A 16,897-nucleotide genomic window follows, 5' to 3' on the forward strand; every position below is an offset into this window, starting at 1 on the left:
TCCACTACGATCCACATGCGTTCCATTGCCGTTGATCACTTACTTATGCCTCTTCTTCTTCTTTTTCTTCTTTTCATCTATACTTGCAGACACAAAGAACTCGGTTGGTCTCGTTGGCTGCATTGAGGAAGTGTCGCACAATGCCATCGCCGTCTATTGGAATCCGCTCGAGAGCTCTGCCAAGGTAAGTTCTAAGTTATTACCCCCCACCTCCACCTTCGCCTCCTCTTTCGCTCTCGCACTCACACTCAGTGTTGTGCTAAGTGTAGAGACGACGCCATTTTGTTTGTGTTGAGCGCCGCCTTAATTTAAAAAGAAATATACAGCGAACAGAGAAAAACACACAAAACAAACAAAACAACAACAAAAATAAAGTGAGACGCCAAATCGTTCTTTTCCCCCCTCTCTACACTCTCCATTCCTCCTAATCCTCTCCCATTTGTGTGTGCGCTTGTGTGTGTGCAAGAATTAATTTGTGATTTATTTTCAATTGCAAGTACAACGCAAATTATTCAACGCGCGTCGCAGCAGTCGCCTCTATAGCCATCTCTCTCTCTCTCGCACGCTTGAACACAACGCTAGCCGTCTCGCTTCGTTGTTGTTGTTACTGTTGTTGTTGTAGTTGTGCTTTATTCAAAAGAATAATTTATGCATTTATTTATTTATGACACTTGGTTTTAATCACCTGCCTCGACAATTTTCTGTCTCTCCATCTGTCTATTTGTCTCTGTGTGTGTGTGTGTTTTATGACGCTGTATTATTGCCACAGCCGCAGCCAAAAGCAACAACTACAACTATGGCTAATACAGCTACTAGTCGGAGTTTGAGTCTGAGCTCCCAGCGCGTTTAATTTAGCAATTATCAGCAATTTTAATCGCCTCAAATATTTGCAATTCTATCGAGCGTTGAAGCGGCTAGCGCCGTCAGATTACGTATACGCCCCGCTCACTCACTCGTTCGCTTGCTCGCTGTAACCACCACCGCAATCACCGCAGAGCGCCTTTTACAATATTGCCATGCAGATGCTTAGTTTTGTGCTTAGATTAAGGCTCCGCCCAAGAAAAACAACAACTTCGAATGAAAACAATTGCAATTGCGACGGCAAAATATCAAATTTCAATTGGCAAAAAGGCTCGTAGTAAAGTGCAAGGCTATTAGATACCCTAGGAATAGCTTGAATTTAACAATTCTGTCTTACATCAATATTTGATGTTAATAAGAAAGACTTAAAACGCTTTAAAAGTATAAATAGCAATATCAAATTTTGAGTAATAAATCGTATTAAATAATAAAATACTATAAATAGCAAAATAAAAATCTGAAATACTAAAAAAGTGTAAGGTTAACGTTAAGTTCAGGAGTATAATATCTTTTAAACAAAAAACAGTTTTTATTAGTTAGAATCTTTAGAATCTTAGTTCAAAGAGAATCTTTCAAAGCATGTATTAAATACCCTATAATGAGTATTCACTTTTTTCTGCATTCATACTCTTAAGTATATTTGATCCCTTTAATTTAAAAATCAGTACTTAAAACACCCTTTTTACAGGGTAGTCAATTATATCATAAACTTTTCGGATGATGTTTTTTATACCCCATAAAGTACATTATTTTACATGAATATTCCTAAGGACATCTCTTTTTTCGTATTATCTAAAACTTAAAGATCCTCGCCTAGCATGCCTCTCTATGTCTGCAATTTACAGGGTATGTGCATTATTGCAATAGAAATGCAATTGCGTTGATTTTTACATTTATTACCATTTTCCGAATGCCTTTTTATTGCACATGTTTATTTTGCTTTTTTGCTGCTTTTTGTCAAATGGCAAGTTCAGTGACTTGTGTCAAATTGGTAAGCAGTTATTAAATTGGCCAAGAGGCTGTCAGGTTGGCCAATTGGCTCGATGGCTAGCTGGCTGGCCATAAGCGCAATCTTGACTGCATTTTCGATACGCGCTTTTTATTTACAAATTGTTTACGCGCTGAGATTTTAATCCCAAAAACAAAATGCACGAAAGACACAAGACACAAAAAATACAAAATCGCCAGAGACATTGAGAGAGAGTCGCGACGTTGCACGTTGCACGTTGCACGCTGCACGCTGCAGACACTGCGGCCGCATAATGTCGATTTCGTTTTATGCCGTTAGGCAGCTAGCTCAGCATCCCCCCCTCTCCCCTTCGCCACTCCTTCTCCTCTGTCTTGACTCTCGCACGCATCTGTTATTGCCTTTCCCAGCGGTGGCGGCGGCGGCAGCAAAAAAAGATATACACTTACATACAATATATATAAAACTTTCGTACGCACTGACACGCAGGTGCTGTCCCTCCCCTCTGTCACCCCTCTCCCCATGCAGTCTGTGTCTCCTCTTATATGGTACGCGCCCGCTAATTATTCACATTAAATACTGCTCCACGTCCAGCAGCAGCAAAAGAGTCACATCCACATACACGAAGTTGTTGCTGCGTTGACTGCGACGCTGACTGCGACGCTGACTGCGACTGCGACTGAGCGTTGCACTTTTACCATTAAGATTGTTTCCTTTGGTATTTTTGCGTTGATGGATTTTCTACTCTTTTTTTGTGTTGTTTGTCTTTGGCTCGTCGCATCTGGCTTGGACATGCTTAAAATGCCTTTAAACACACACATATATATGAACTCGCACACACACACACTGCGACTTGAAGTCTGTCGCTGAGCAACTGAATCCAAGTCGACAACAACAACAACAACGCAGCAAAGAAAAATATATATAAAACGCAGAGAGAGAAGCAACAACAGCAGCAGAAAAAAAATGAATTGGATGCCTTGCAAAAGTCAACTGGCCGCAGCAGCCCCTCCCCTTCCCTCCTCTCCCTCTCTCTCCCCCTCTGCTGCCCACTCAGTTATTGCCACAGTTCGGGCTGGTCCTCTGTGTATTGCCTTGTTATTGTCTCCAGCTTCCATTGGCATTGCCATTGCCATATCCAAACTGTATCCCCCCTCCCCTTCCTCTCTCTCCTTCTCTCTCTTTAGTTGGGTGTGTGTATGTGCGTGTGTTGGAATGTTTTAAACTGTCGTGGGCATAAAGAGGACATCGACTTAATAGAGAGAAAACAATTGGCTTCTAATAACAGTCCCAGTCCCAATCCAACTTCAACTCCAACTTCAAGTCGCCATCGCATTCATGCGTCTGTCAATTTGCACTGTTTTTATATATATATTTTTTTTATAACATATCGTTGGTTTTTCTCTCCTGTTGCTCGCTTTAATTTCTTTTTTATTTCAATTCATGATTAAGCATTTGATTTTTCTTTAATTGTTTACATTTGTCGCAACTTTTATACAACAACTGTTTTCATGCATTTTTCTTTGCTTTGCTCTTTTTTTTCTCCCCCCAATTTTACAGATCAACATTGCCGTACAGTGTCTCAGCACGGACTTTAGCAGTCAAAAAGGTGTCAAGGTGAGTGCAACTTTCATTTGGCTTTTAAAATCATCATAAATTATAAAGAAAATATGGTTTAGCTTTACTCTAGAAAGCGCAAAGCAGACAAATTTCACTAGTTTTTTAAATAATTAAAGTTAAAGTTGGATAAAAAAAAAACATTATTCAGTTGCTACAACAATTAATATAATTTCTTAGCAAAAATTGACTTCAAGATCTTAGATTAGTTAAAAAAAATAAAAGAACTTTAAGTCTTACTTGCTTAAATAGCTACAAAATTTGTAGTCTCTATTTAAATTATAACTTAATTTTAAACTTAAATAGCCATCAAATCTATAATTAGTAGTTTAAATAGTTAAAGTAAATTATTTTTTATTGTTTCCTAATTGTTTCGTATGTCAAAAGCATTCAATACTTAGCATCACTTATACCGTTTTAATGATTAGTCCGCTTTGTAGCTTCTTTTTTGCTTGCAAATTGAAACGAAGATGCACAAGAAAAAGACACAAAAGAAATGGCATAAAGCAAAGCAAATGCAAAGTGCAATAAATCTTGCTCAATTGCCAACTGAAGATGGCTAATAATTTGCCTATTAGAAGTTAAGTACAGTCAGCGGTTAAGCGCAGCCAACTTAACACGCCCCACAAATACCGCCAGTGTTGCCAGATCGCCGCAAGCCGCGCATCAACTGCATCAGCATCAGCATCGAGTTGAATCTGTTGCAATGCATTGCGCTACATAAACACCTGTGCCTACAAATTGCGGGGTCTGTGCAAAAGGAGGCGTTACCTCTAGGATCTAACCGTGTTACACACTTAATCACATAGTCATAATACCCGTATGGCAAGGCCAGCGTCATAAAAAGAGGAAGAAACAGATAGAGAAGAAGGGAAGGGGGGGGGAGCAGCAGCAAGAACAGCCAGCGGCGATTGTCATTTGTGAGTTTTGCTACAGTTCTCTGACTTTTTACGTAGGTAGAAAGATGGTTGGTTCGTTGTTTGTTTGCCTGCTTCGCTTGCTTGTTGTGGCAGGTTGCTGTTGCTGTTGCACGCTGGGCTGTTGCAGCATCCTTTGTGTGTTGTAATGCGTACCATTAAGTTGATATTTCATTGACAGAAACACAGGCGACTGCAAAGTCGACAGCGACTGCGACTGCAAATTGTGACAGCTACAGTGAAACCTGCCTCAAGTGGCAGGCGCAGTTAGTTAGTTAGCCTTACTTAAAGCTTGATTATGATTTCATTATAATATTTAACAACTCTTCCTTCACATTTGTTCTACAGGGTCTGCCGCTGCACGTTCAGATCGATACGTTCGAGGATCCACGAGATGCGACGGTCTTCCATCGGGGCTACTGTCAGATAAAGGTCTTCTGCGATAAGGTAAGTGATTTCAATTTCACAATGTTGCAACATGGGGATCTCAGTAGCTAGAGACACACATGTATGGGGAGGGAGCACACATAATTACGCAGCTGCCACGTGCAACAGGTTGAATGAGTTGAGCCAGCTAACTAAAAGACGCTCAAGACGTGACTTGCGGCAGCGTTGTTGTGTCTCTGTTGTTGTTGTTGCCACTTGTCGCTGACTGCTTTTATCGAATTGGGGGCAACTGCCTGTTGTCTGTTGCCTGTTGCTTGTTGCACGTCTGTCCCTACATCATGAGAGATGCTCAGGGCTCAGGTGGAAAGCGTAACGCGTACAAAAGTAAATGGACAAAGTCAGTTCCCCCTTCGTTATTCCCTCCCCTTTACCTGTCCTCCACTGGACACTGATTCCCGACATCATCCATCCATCCTTTCGCCTTGTGCCCATTGCCCTTGTTTTCAGCATCGTTTCGCCTTGGTCTCTTCCTCTTGCTTTTATGCTTTATGCGAACTGTTTCGATGCCTGGAACCCTTCACTTTTTCTTCTCCAGCTCTTTCGATTTTTATTTTGTATTTCATTTTTTTTTGTTTTTGGTTTTTTTTTTTTTGTTTCGTTGCGTTTTTTGAGCTTGATGTGCTTTATTAATAAATCATTTCGTGGATTTCCAATTTAATTTTCTCATATCATTACACTTCTTCGCGAATGCAAGTTCCCTCACCCCGACTTCCCTTCCACCCCGACTACATTTTTATTGTGCTCTCCCAGTACTTCGATACACGCAACACCCTACAGCTTCAGCTACAGCTACAGCTTTACACACTCGGCCCTCCAGGCGGCCAGGACTACTACCAAAGTGCTGTGTGCTGTAGCCCTGTGTGAGTACCGGGCGTGTATTTATCGGTAAATGTATCAATTAAATTTCGCGGTACCAGCTTATTTTATGGCTATATACCGCATATGGACTCCTCCCTCTTCTTTTATTTACCACACATTTCTCGGTCTTCTTTTGCTGATTTCTCTGCATTTGCAATCGACTTGCAATTACCGCCTTTTGCCACCTTTTTTTTTTTTTTTTTGTTTTCAGTTGTTTTTTATGAAGGGGGAACCCTACATAAAAAATTCACATTGCAAAACGTTTAAAAAGTGCTTCCAGAATTACATTTTATTGCAGTTTACAAAATTTACGATCATCTTGGGTAAATTTGGGATATTGCAAAAACCATAATATTAATAATGTAATAGTTAGGTCTTGAGCTTTTCACTTTGACAGATATTGAATTATAGAAGAAGGAGTTTCACTAAGCAGACAATAAAAAATAGTTTCTTTGCAGCACTTTTTGCTCCTCAGCAATATTAATTCCCTGAGGCAAAAATTGTTATAGTTAAATATTATTATTGACAAATTCCATTTTGTGAAATTCCTTCGCTGAACACCAACAAAAAAAAAAGTATCAGTCTGTCAGAACGCTTTTGGGTGTTTCCTTTTCGTAACTGTAAACAGCATGGAGAAAGTTAATATCTATGGGAGCTACGCAGTTTGGAATTTATCGATACAAACACAGAAGAAGATGGAGACGACTGCAAAAAAAAAATAAAAAAAATACCAAATTGGCATATCGAAAATTGCGCTTAGTAATCGATGTGGCTATCGCAGCGCCAAATGTGCATGGCGAGTTCCCCTCCATGCTCCCCGTCCACTCTCTCACACACACATCTTAGTCAGCGGCTCGCTGAGCGAAAAGAAGAAGATGGAGAGACAGAGGATGCAGAAGCAAAAGAAGAAGAAGAAGCAGAAGCAAAGATGGAGTTGTGCAGGCGACGTCGACGTGCATTGACCGCGATTGGCGTCGATTCGCGTCGCTGTCTGCCGCAACTTTGGCGATATTTTTGCCAAGATAAAATAAAAGTATGTAATAAAATACAGTTATTTACATGCAGACAAACACACACACACACAGACACGCAGCGGGCAGAGTGAGCGGGAGAGGCTCGATATGATGTACAGCAAATGCGCTCTAGGCAAAAAAATTTGTAGTTGTGATAAGCGAAGCGAGAGCAGCTTCATTCAGTGCAGTGTGAGGGAGAGAGCAGCGCAGAGTGGAGACTGCAGTGTGTGTGGAGAGTGGAGAGCTACACGAGATGTAGGCAGATAGGCACATCCTCAGCCTTGCATAACTCTAAGCACATAAAAAAAATGACTAACAGAGCAGCAGCAGCAGCAGAAGTTGTAGAAGAAGTGCATGAAGAGGGGGGAGGGAAGCACAGGAGCGGAGCGCGGGTATATATAGCACTTCCTGCGCCTCAATTGCTGGATTTTTAATTACAAATGCAAAGTGCAGCAGCAGCAGCAGAATCTGTTTACACGCAAACCAGCAATCAGCAGCTGTATGCAAGTGTGTGTGTGTGTGTGTGTGTGTGTGTGCCGCTCACTCAGTCACAGGCAATCAAGCGGCAAAGCAACAACAGCAACAACAACAACAACAACAAATGGGCAGCTGGTCAGGTGGGCAATTGAGCCGGAGCTTGCAACAACTGCAACTGCCGCCGTGTGTATTATTTATGATGTATGCATATTTATGCGGCATCTCCTAACTATTTTATAATAATATCTGCCGCTAGTCCCCCATCTTTCCCCTCTTTCCTCTCAACATTTCCTCTCCTGCTTTTTGGGCGCTGACCCTAACGGTGCTAAAGCCTGGCAAATGCAACAAGTGGCTGCCGCGTTGGTGGCAAAGCAACAAAAACGTGTTTTCTCTACACATTTTGCAGTCCAGTGTTGTCTGCCACAGGCTGTGGCAGGCTTATGCCACTTGAAGCACGATACACGAATTTAATTAATAAAACAAAACCAAAAAAAAACGAGAAACAAGCAAATGTGCAATAAGCAAAATGTGTGCATCCCCGTGCATTTTGATTGATTGCTAATTACAACTGGGCATTGCTTGCCACCTGGTTGCAAGTTGCAAAGCCTTGCGCAAAACTCCCGCTAATACTCAACTCTCTACATCTCTCTTTCTCTTTCTCGCAGGGTGCGGAACGCAAGACGCGCGATGAGGAGCGACGTGCCGCAAAGCGCAAGATGACAGCAACTGGACGCAAGAAGCTGGATGAGCTCTATCATCCGGTGACGGATCGCTCCGAGTTCTATGGCATGCAGGATCTGGCCAAGCCCCCGGTCCTCTTCTCGCCCGCCGAGGACATTGAGAAGGTAACAACAACAACAACTAGCGCTTGCATGCCACCAGTTGAAGATCAAACGTTACACTCAATTGCTTATGCTCCACAGAGCTTCTATGGCCACGAGACTGACTCGCCGGAACTGAAAGGCGCCTCACCGTTCTTGTTGCACGGCCAAAAGGTTGCCACGCCCACGCTCAAATTCCACAATCACTTTCCGCCCGACATGCAGACGTGAGTAAAAATCGTCATCCTTTCACTAGCCCCCAAAAACGGACTAGTTACGTAATTAGAACCTGACTAAAGCGACCTTTTCTTTTCCATTTCATCTTCCCAACGCATATAATTTAGTGACAAGAAGGATCACATATTGGATCAGAGCATGTTAACCAGCACTCCCATGTCCGACTTTGGGCCACCGATGAAACGGGGACGAATGACGCCGCCAACCACGGAGCGTGTCATGCTGTATGTGCGGCAGGAGAACGAGGAGGTCTACACGCCCCTTCATGTGGTGCCGCCCACCACAATTGGCCTGCTCAATGCGGTAAGCAAAAAGAACAAAAAAACGAATGCTTGCAACTGTAATGTTGAATTAAGAGACCCAGCATGTGTTTCTTCCTCTCTCCTGTTCCCTCTATCCCAAAGTAATATTCCCCAAAACAAAAGAACTCACTCTAAAAATCTCTAATACTTGTAACGTCTGTAATTTTGTTCATTTTGGCCCAATTGGTTGTTAAATTCAAATATATATATATGCTATATAATATGAATTCATGAAAAATTCACGATCCAAAATGTTCAAAGCCTCAAGATGGGAGGTCTCTAAACAATCAAATAAAAACCAAACCAAACCAAAAACAAGTTCTTAAGCATAATCCAAATAATAATAATTCATAATTCTTAAACCAACAACAACAACAACAACAACAAAAACCAAACTCCATATCAATCGTAATATTCATATTAAAACCAAATGGAAATTAAATTATAATACCAATCAATAATAAACAAGGCTGCAAAACTGATTACGTCAATGCTAAAACCGGTTTAGTTTTTTAATAATTCCACAAATTCAATTTCAATTAAATGAAGTAAAATCAATGCACTTTTTCATATTTTGTTAAAAGAAACAATTTTTAAAACAAAATGCTATTTTTAACACAAAAGTCTAGCTTAATATTATTTATTTCTTTGTCAAAAGTCAAATTTACATTTCAAATCCAATTAAATTTTATTTTGTTCACGCATTCAAAGCATCCAAACCGATTAACCCAAAATTGATATTTTAAAGAGATTTGTAATAATTTAAAACCAATATTCAATCTTAAAGAGAAACCAGGCTTGCAGCCTTGAAAAAAAATATATATACATATATGTGAAAGGATCGTATTGTAGTTGAAACTAATTGAAGCGTCGTAACCATGTCTCATAAAAACAGCTGTCAACCTCATCAAATCAAAACAACCAAAACACATCAGTAGATGATCCAACCAATTAAAATTTATAAATATATTTTATACACTTAACACACAATGCAATGTGGCACAAAAAACCAAAAAAAGTTGGGAACGAACGACTTAAAGATTGGCTAAGAGCAGAAAACAAAAGAAACGAAAAATAAAAAATAAGAAATAAAATTAAAAATTGAAGAAAGACAAAAGAGAAATCGCAAAAAACAAATGAACAAAATCACAAACACACACAAGAGTTATAAGAGAAATATTTTAGTTTTCTAGTTAGTTTTTGAACCACTCTCTCGTTACTCGCTACTCGTTACTCGTTACTCGTGCAAAACACAACAGACAAAACATCATATTTCTCTCGTTTCTCAATTGCAGATTGAAAACAAATACAAAATCTCAACAACGAGCATAAATAACATTTATCGCACAAATAAGAAGGGGTAAGTAAGGCGGCAATTCTAATTTTGCCCAGTGCTAAACACTACACTACACTATACTACACCAAAGTGACACTACACTACACACGACACAACATCACGAACCACCAGCAACCACCTCCATCACCCACCGCACCACCAAACACCATCATAATAAAAAAAAAAACGAAGAAGAAAAGAAATTACAAAATTTGATCACACGTTCATCCTGTAGTTAAGTCTAAGACTAATTTCTGGCATGAGGCATGGGGTGCTAAAAAAAAAAAAAGAAAAATAAATAAAATGGATGCGAACCGACGAAATAATACGCTCTCTATTGACTTTCCTCTCCTTCACAATCTCGCAATCTATTTAATAACACGAGTTGTCTTTAATCTATTGCAGGATTACGGCGAAAATTGATGATGATATGATATCTTTCTACTGCAACGAGGACATCTTTTTGCTGGAGGTGCAACAAATCGAGGATGACCTGTACGATGTGACGCTCACGGAGCTGCCCAATCAGTAGTCGCGTGCTCTCAAAATCAACACTTTCCCCTCTCCCCCCAAACACACATTCCCCCACACACACACACATACACACACACACTCAAAAATGTGGACACAATTTTGCTAACAAAAAAGTTGTTTCAATAAGCCATTTATATACATATATAGAAATGTTAAGTTTAGTCCTTAGAGCAGCGTAATATGTCTATCGATAACGGTAACGATAACGATAACGGAAAACTGAACAAAAATCGAGAACAAATTCGGCGGCGATAACAAAATGTTTAGCTGTACTTAATATGTATATGCATGATATTTGTTTTTTTTTATACATACATATATATCTGTTATTTTAGTAACAATGAGATTACAACAATTCTTTAACAAATTTCAATGCTGTAATTAAGTGAAATTATTCAGATACATCAGATAGATATATCTATACCCATATATATATATATACAATACATATACACGTATCTATGCGTTTGTCTTAAGTAAATTTACAAAACAAGAATAGAGTGCAAAATGTCTGTCCAGTAAAACGTAAGTTCGCTCTTCCCCCGCTCCCTTTAGCTAGACCATAGGTCCCGCCCTCCCCTCAAAACAAAAAAAAACTCCCCTTACTTTGCTCCCCATACTCTATTAAAATATATATGTTTATCTTTATCTATATGCTAACTGATAAATCAAGCTAATGAATTGTACTCGTCTTAAGTCAACATTTTTATTATTGTTAAATATACAAAACAACACAACAAATTGTAATATTTTTTTCCAAAAAACTAAAACCTCCTTCTTCCCCCTTCCCTTGATCGTTTGTTCTACGCCCATGCCCTATTGCCCTTTGACCTTGTTATTTGTGGCTATAATACATATATATATAATGTTGAAATATCTAGGATCTCTGCTTAATGAAAACAAAAAAGAAGCAAGTTAATTAATTAATTCGTTAATTAATGTCGAATGTTTGCCTCCCAAATGCCTAGAACAAAACGAGAAGAATGAAAAAAGATAACAAAATAAGAATTGTTAACGAAATGGTAAAAAACAAAACAAAAACAAAAAACCACACTTTAAAGTAATTAAATTGTAGTTAATTAAGTCGCTCTGCAATAAAACATGTTGATACAAATCTTAATTAAGTCCAAGTTAAGGCAAGAAACAAAAAGCGAAAAACAAAAAAAAAAACATAAACTAAAAATGGAAAAAAGAAACAAAAAACAATTGTGTGCATTTGTTGTAAAACAAAAAAAATCTACAAAATAATCAACAAAACGTTAAAAGTTGATACAAAACTAAAAAAGAAGATAATATAGGAAGAACGAAGAAGAGTAAGAGAAGCGAGACAAAATCTGAGAAATGCAGAAAAAAGAAATAAGAAAAAAGAGTTTAATAATAATATGATATCATGCATATATAATAATAATTATAACGATGAGAAATGAAATGAGATAATTTTATACTTACACACACACATACAGATACACAGTTACACATACAATGACATTTGTGCGTTTACAATCTTTGTTTGCCATAATTAACAGCTTACTTAATTTAATTAACAATTGTTTTACTCGTATTCATTTACCAATTATTACTCGTACATTTAGAAAAGCTGGAAAATTCTTTTGCAGTCCATCTCTTCTGCTTTCCACACACAAATACTCCGCATCAATTGCTACAATCTTGAACAGTACACGGTTCAATGCTCAATACTATTATTACAATTTACAATTTGTTTATAAACATTGTCCCCCTCCTCTCTTGATCCCCTTTTCATCCACCCGCCCCCTTTTCTACATTTGTAAGCAATAATTCTTTTCAATTTGTCATCTTTTCGGTGTTGTACATCACAATTTGTTTTTAGTTATAGTTTATAAAATGCAACAACAAAACGAAACAAAACAAAACAAAAAAACCACACATAATATTTTATAAATAATTATTATACTTATTATAAATGAGAGAAGTTATTGGAGAATGTGAAGAGTTGAGAGATAGAAGTTAGAAGAAGCAGAAAGAACAACAAAAAGATGAGAGAATCGAATATCTTGCCGAAATGTTATAAATCTTTATGTTTAGTTATTAGTTGATAAGTTTTATGCTCTTTCTATCATAAACAAATACATATATGCGTATATACATATACACCTATATGTATACCTATATATATATTTAAAAACGCCAATAATTTATTTTTTGTTACCTGTTGGAAAAGATTCCGCGAAAAATAGTAAAAGTTAAAACTGAGAAACAAGTGAAGAACAACACATACAGATTACACTCATGTATGCATGTACGAACTTGACAAATTTTCTAAAACAAATTGTACAATATTATCATAATGAATACACAAAATTTAAATAAAGAACAAAAAAATAAATGTGTTTATGCTGCCTGCTCCTCTTATTGTTGTGCAAATCGTTTACAGCTCGCTGTTAAAACATGTTCGATGCAACCAGATTACACCACATGCGTATCATACAACACCCCTGTTAGTTAACAGTGCGACAACATCGCATCTGATTAGCATACGACTGTTAATCAATTTCGGAGAAAGCTGCTGTTGCTCAACAAACCTGACCGCCCACATGTGTTATGCTGTGTTAACAGTGTTGGAGCGCACATTGTTTTGTTTTTGTCGGCGTTGCACTTGAGACTTGTTGCTATAGCAACCGTAACGCTTCGCTCCCGCTCTCGCTCTCTTGCTGACTGTCTGCTGTTGAATATGTCTGTTTGGACTTTTCGTAGTTCAGTTTAAGTTTTTCTTTTTGGCTGTGTTGTTGTTGAAGCAGCGAGCAGACCGAGTGTTTAGCCAATAGTTCGTTACATTAGCTTACAAAAAATTAAATGGCAATTATATGAAAGCGTAAATATTTTTTTATTGCTGTTGGCACTAATATAATTCGAAGAACACACAACTGTGCCTATGATTACCCTTGTTTTCGTTCTAACGAGGCCTGATTTTTTTTGTTTGCCGTCAGTTTGTGTATGTGTGTGCAAGATAAGATCCCCGATGATCTTTGGTGTCAGTGTGAATGATAAAACTGATTATAATTAGGGGCACGACGCATCCCGCAAACAAAACTTAACATTTTTGTGTAGCTGGCGGTCTAGTGAAAAGCCCGACGAGTCGCATTTCCACTTCTCAGTTCTCTTCTGCGTGTCTTTCGTGCCGGTTGTGAGCTGCCACTCAGTCGCTGTCCTTCTCTCGCACATCTCCCACTCGACCCCCACACACACACGCATACACTTGCACTCGTTACGCTGCACTTTCAAGCTGTGGAATTTGGAATGCCTTAGAAAGCGACAACAGTTGTTGTTAGTTGTTAAAACCGTTATACAAACGACGCTTATCGATCCATTTGTAACGGTTAACCAAAGCAAATGCCAACTAATTGCGTGAGCGAAATATAACGGTACGCCCAAAAAGGATACAAAGAGAGGGACAAGAACAACAGCGACAGCATCATCAACAGCAACAACAACAGGTAAGCTGCCACTCTGTGTATTTCATTGTGTAACTGTACTAACACTTTCATTTGTATACCCTGTAATTTGTTGTGTATTGGGGGCTTAGACTTTTAAGCGATTTATGGTTTTTTTATTCAAGCAGCTGTCTAGCCTCATTTGACAATATAAAAATAATAATCTTAATTATTTAAATTACTTTTAATATAAAAATATTCTACCAAAAGTATTATTATTATTATGTGTCAAGTTTGGCACATTATAATAATTTCATTTGAAATTTTTCAATTGTAATTACGTTGTTTGTGCTAATTAGTTTAATATTGTCAAAACCGTAACGATTTTTGTTAATGATTTACAAAAGTCTAATAATAGAAGGTACATTTAAATAACCCACAACATTTTATATTTTCATCAATATAATTATAGGAATTTTACGTACATTAAGCGAGATAACACAGTTTAATGAGCTCACCAATTTAAATAAAAAAAACTAGAATTTAAATAAATATAATACTTAATATTATATTAAGTATAATATAATATTTTTTCGTGGCTTTAAAAAAAGTTTGAAAACTGGCATCCTTTAGTGCAGTTTAAGCCATTAAAAATGCTAAAATATATTGCAGTGCTGCTCATTGAATATTTTAAATGATTATATACGTTGGAATTGTAAAATAAGTGCTTATTTATTTAAATGAATTTAAGTAAATAGAATATAAAAGTTTATGTGGTAGATAACCAAATTAGACTGTCTTGCAAACTAGGAAAATTTCAAATTGTTAACGCTAGAATTGTAAAATTTTGATTCCTAATGGGGTAATTCAGACTTAAACTGTCGTTTATAATAATTGATACTTTTAAGAAAATCGTCAATTATTTTTTTTCAGTATTCGCTATAAATTTCAAACTTGTGTTTTCTTATATTCATTACTATTACAGGGTGTTTGCTCATTGAATATTTAATTTCTCTACTCAAGTTCTGTTTTGCGTATACAGAGATTGAAGTTTTCTTGCCAGCTTAGTTCGGTAGTCTAGCATATCTTGTGAGTCGATCATTGTCCAGTTGCGAAAATGCATTTTAATTGGCTGCCAATTAGACTCAAAAAAAGGGCGCGAGCCAAGTGCACAACAAAGCGGACTGCAGAGCAGTGAGCAGTGTGACATTTCGATTCCTGATTCAATTGTGGCACGCGATTGTCAAGTGAATGGAAAGGTTTTTCCAGTAATAACAGTTATTTGCTCATTTCTATTCTGTTCTGTTGTGTTGTGTTGACCATCTCGTGTGTCGCAACAGTTTGTTTGTTTAGTCTGGCAGCAACTATTCATCTTCTGTGTGAACAAAAAATGCAACAATCTTATTTATTTAACAATTAGTGAGGGCATTAATTGCTAATCTGTGTGATTAAAGTGCTTGCGCATGTTTCATTTTTTTTTTAGTATACTCGTATTTATCATTTATCAACATTTATAATTACTCTCTCGGTAATATGCAGATAGTACTTCTGAGATACATGCATAGATGATTAAGTTACAAAGTTCAAATCATGCTCACATCGAATTCCATTCAATGGAAAGAATGATTCGAGTCACATTTCCATTTGCAGCTTCCAATTCCAGTAACCTTTTTGCCAATAGAACTTTTGCAACTTCCCGGTTTCCAGTTACAGTCACGGTCTGTTTGCATAACTATAAATTATAAATTATAAATTACGGATAGATTATTTCTATGAAAATTTTGATTACTCAATTCAAATTGGCAATGGAGCGAATTAATTGCACAATACTTGATTATGGCATATTTTAGAGTTATTTCGTTTGAAAAACGTCTGGAATATAATTTATTAACCAACTGGCTGGAAATTGAATTCCGAGAGCTGAGATCCAATAAATCATCTTATATGGCTTCTTTCTCACAATGCTGAAGAGATACCAAAGACAATTTCGATGACTTGTGTAAATTGACTTTGGCTTTTATCTTGGCACACATTTCCCAATGTAATCAATAAACGAAACCCAAACAAGCTGAAAATGTCTTGTTGCCTCGTTTAACGTTTATGAACTGTTAACAAGGCCTTTAAACAATATTTCGTTGATCTTGTTTTCGTTATTCGCTTTCGATTTCGATTCCGATCGCAATTGTTTTGCTTTGTTGTGGGCAATGATAATACACATCTATTTACAATTGAGAGTGAACGAATAACGCTGTAAAATGTGTCGCAAGTTATTCTTGTTTTATGATTTATTCATAACAAATTTTTATGGGAAGTGGTTGTGACTTAATATTATGATGCATGACACAAATTACATTATTTCTACTGGAAGTGAAGTTAGTAATAAATCTAAGGAATATATTATAAAAAAAAACCGGGAATTGATAACGCAAAAGTTCCTTAAGAAATTAAACTTTCTTGAACCAAAAGGGTATTCAATAATCGTTGTGTGTTAACTTAATCCGTCAGAGCTACTTCAATGCACTTAAAGCTTGCAATTGGCTGCCGATAAAGCTTCGTCATGCGATCAGCTGCGCTGAAAGCTTTCGCACTGTTTACTGTGGAACGCATTTACATACATGTATGCTACATTGATTGTCGTGTGGAACACGTTCGCTTAGGAATTTACTGTAATAACTCCGAGTTTGAGAAATTCATAAACCCGTTAGATACGTGAATTTGATTTCCATGCTATCTTGACAATTCGTGTCAACTAATAAACATTTATTATCGTAAATTAAAAATGCATTAGACAATACAGTTAAGGAGTGCATTACAAAACCATTAAAAATAGACGTGCAAATAATGCAAAGAATGCAAGATGTGCTTATCGTTGGCTTTAAATACACATGGAAAAAAAAGTTCAACCTTTTTCCCCCTTACAAACAGCAGCTGCCCATGCTGCTGCTGTTTGTGACAAGCGGGTCGCAGAGAGCGAAGTTAACCGCAAAACGTTGTGCTTTTAATCAAAAGTTTTTATAGATTGGCGTCGCGCTTGAGGAAATTGTTAAATGCGCGCAAAGTAATTTCAATTTTTCAATGCGCTCCCCAAAGTCGCGGCAAA

General features: G+C 37.4%; 1 protein-coding gene across 1 annotated transcript in view; it reads left to right on the forward strand.

Annotated features, from left to right (window-relative positions):
- LOC133840760 (protein grainyhead) overlaps nt 1-11,677 on the forward strand; it is a 32,368-nt gene extending 20,691 nt beyond the window's left edge. Inside the window, 7 exon segments of the mRNA XM_062272801.1 lie at nt 90-184; nt 3,389-3,445; nt 4,711-4,809; nt 7,823-8,205; nt 8,323-8,518; nt 9,813-9,877; nt 10,259-11,677. Of these exon segments, the coding sequence (XP_062128785.1) occupies nt 90-184; nt 3,389-3,445; nt 4,711-4,809; nt 7,823-8,205; nt 8,323-8,518; nt 9,813-9,877; nt 10,259-10,385 (1,022 nt within the window). The 3' untranslated portion in view covers nt 10,386-11,677.
- Nucleotides 11,678-16,897: the final 5,220 nt, after the last annotated feature.

This window comes from Drosophila sulfurigaster, chromosome 3, assembly GCF_023558435.1.
Source record: "Drosophila sulfurigaster albostrigata strain 15112-1811.04 chromosome 3, ASM2355843v2, whole genome shotgun sequence".
Classification (NCBI taxonomy): Eukaryota; Metazoa; Arthropoda; class Insecta; order Diptera; family Drosophilidae; genus Drosophila; species Drosophila sulfurigaster.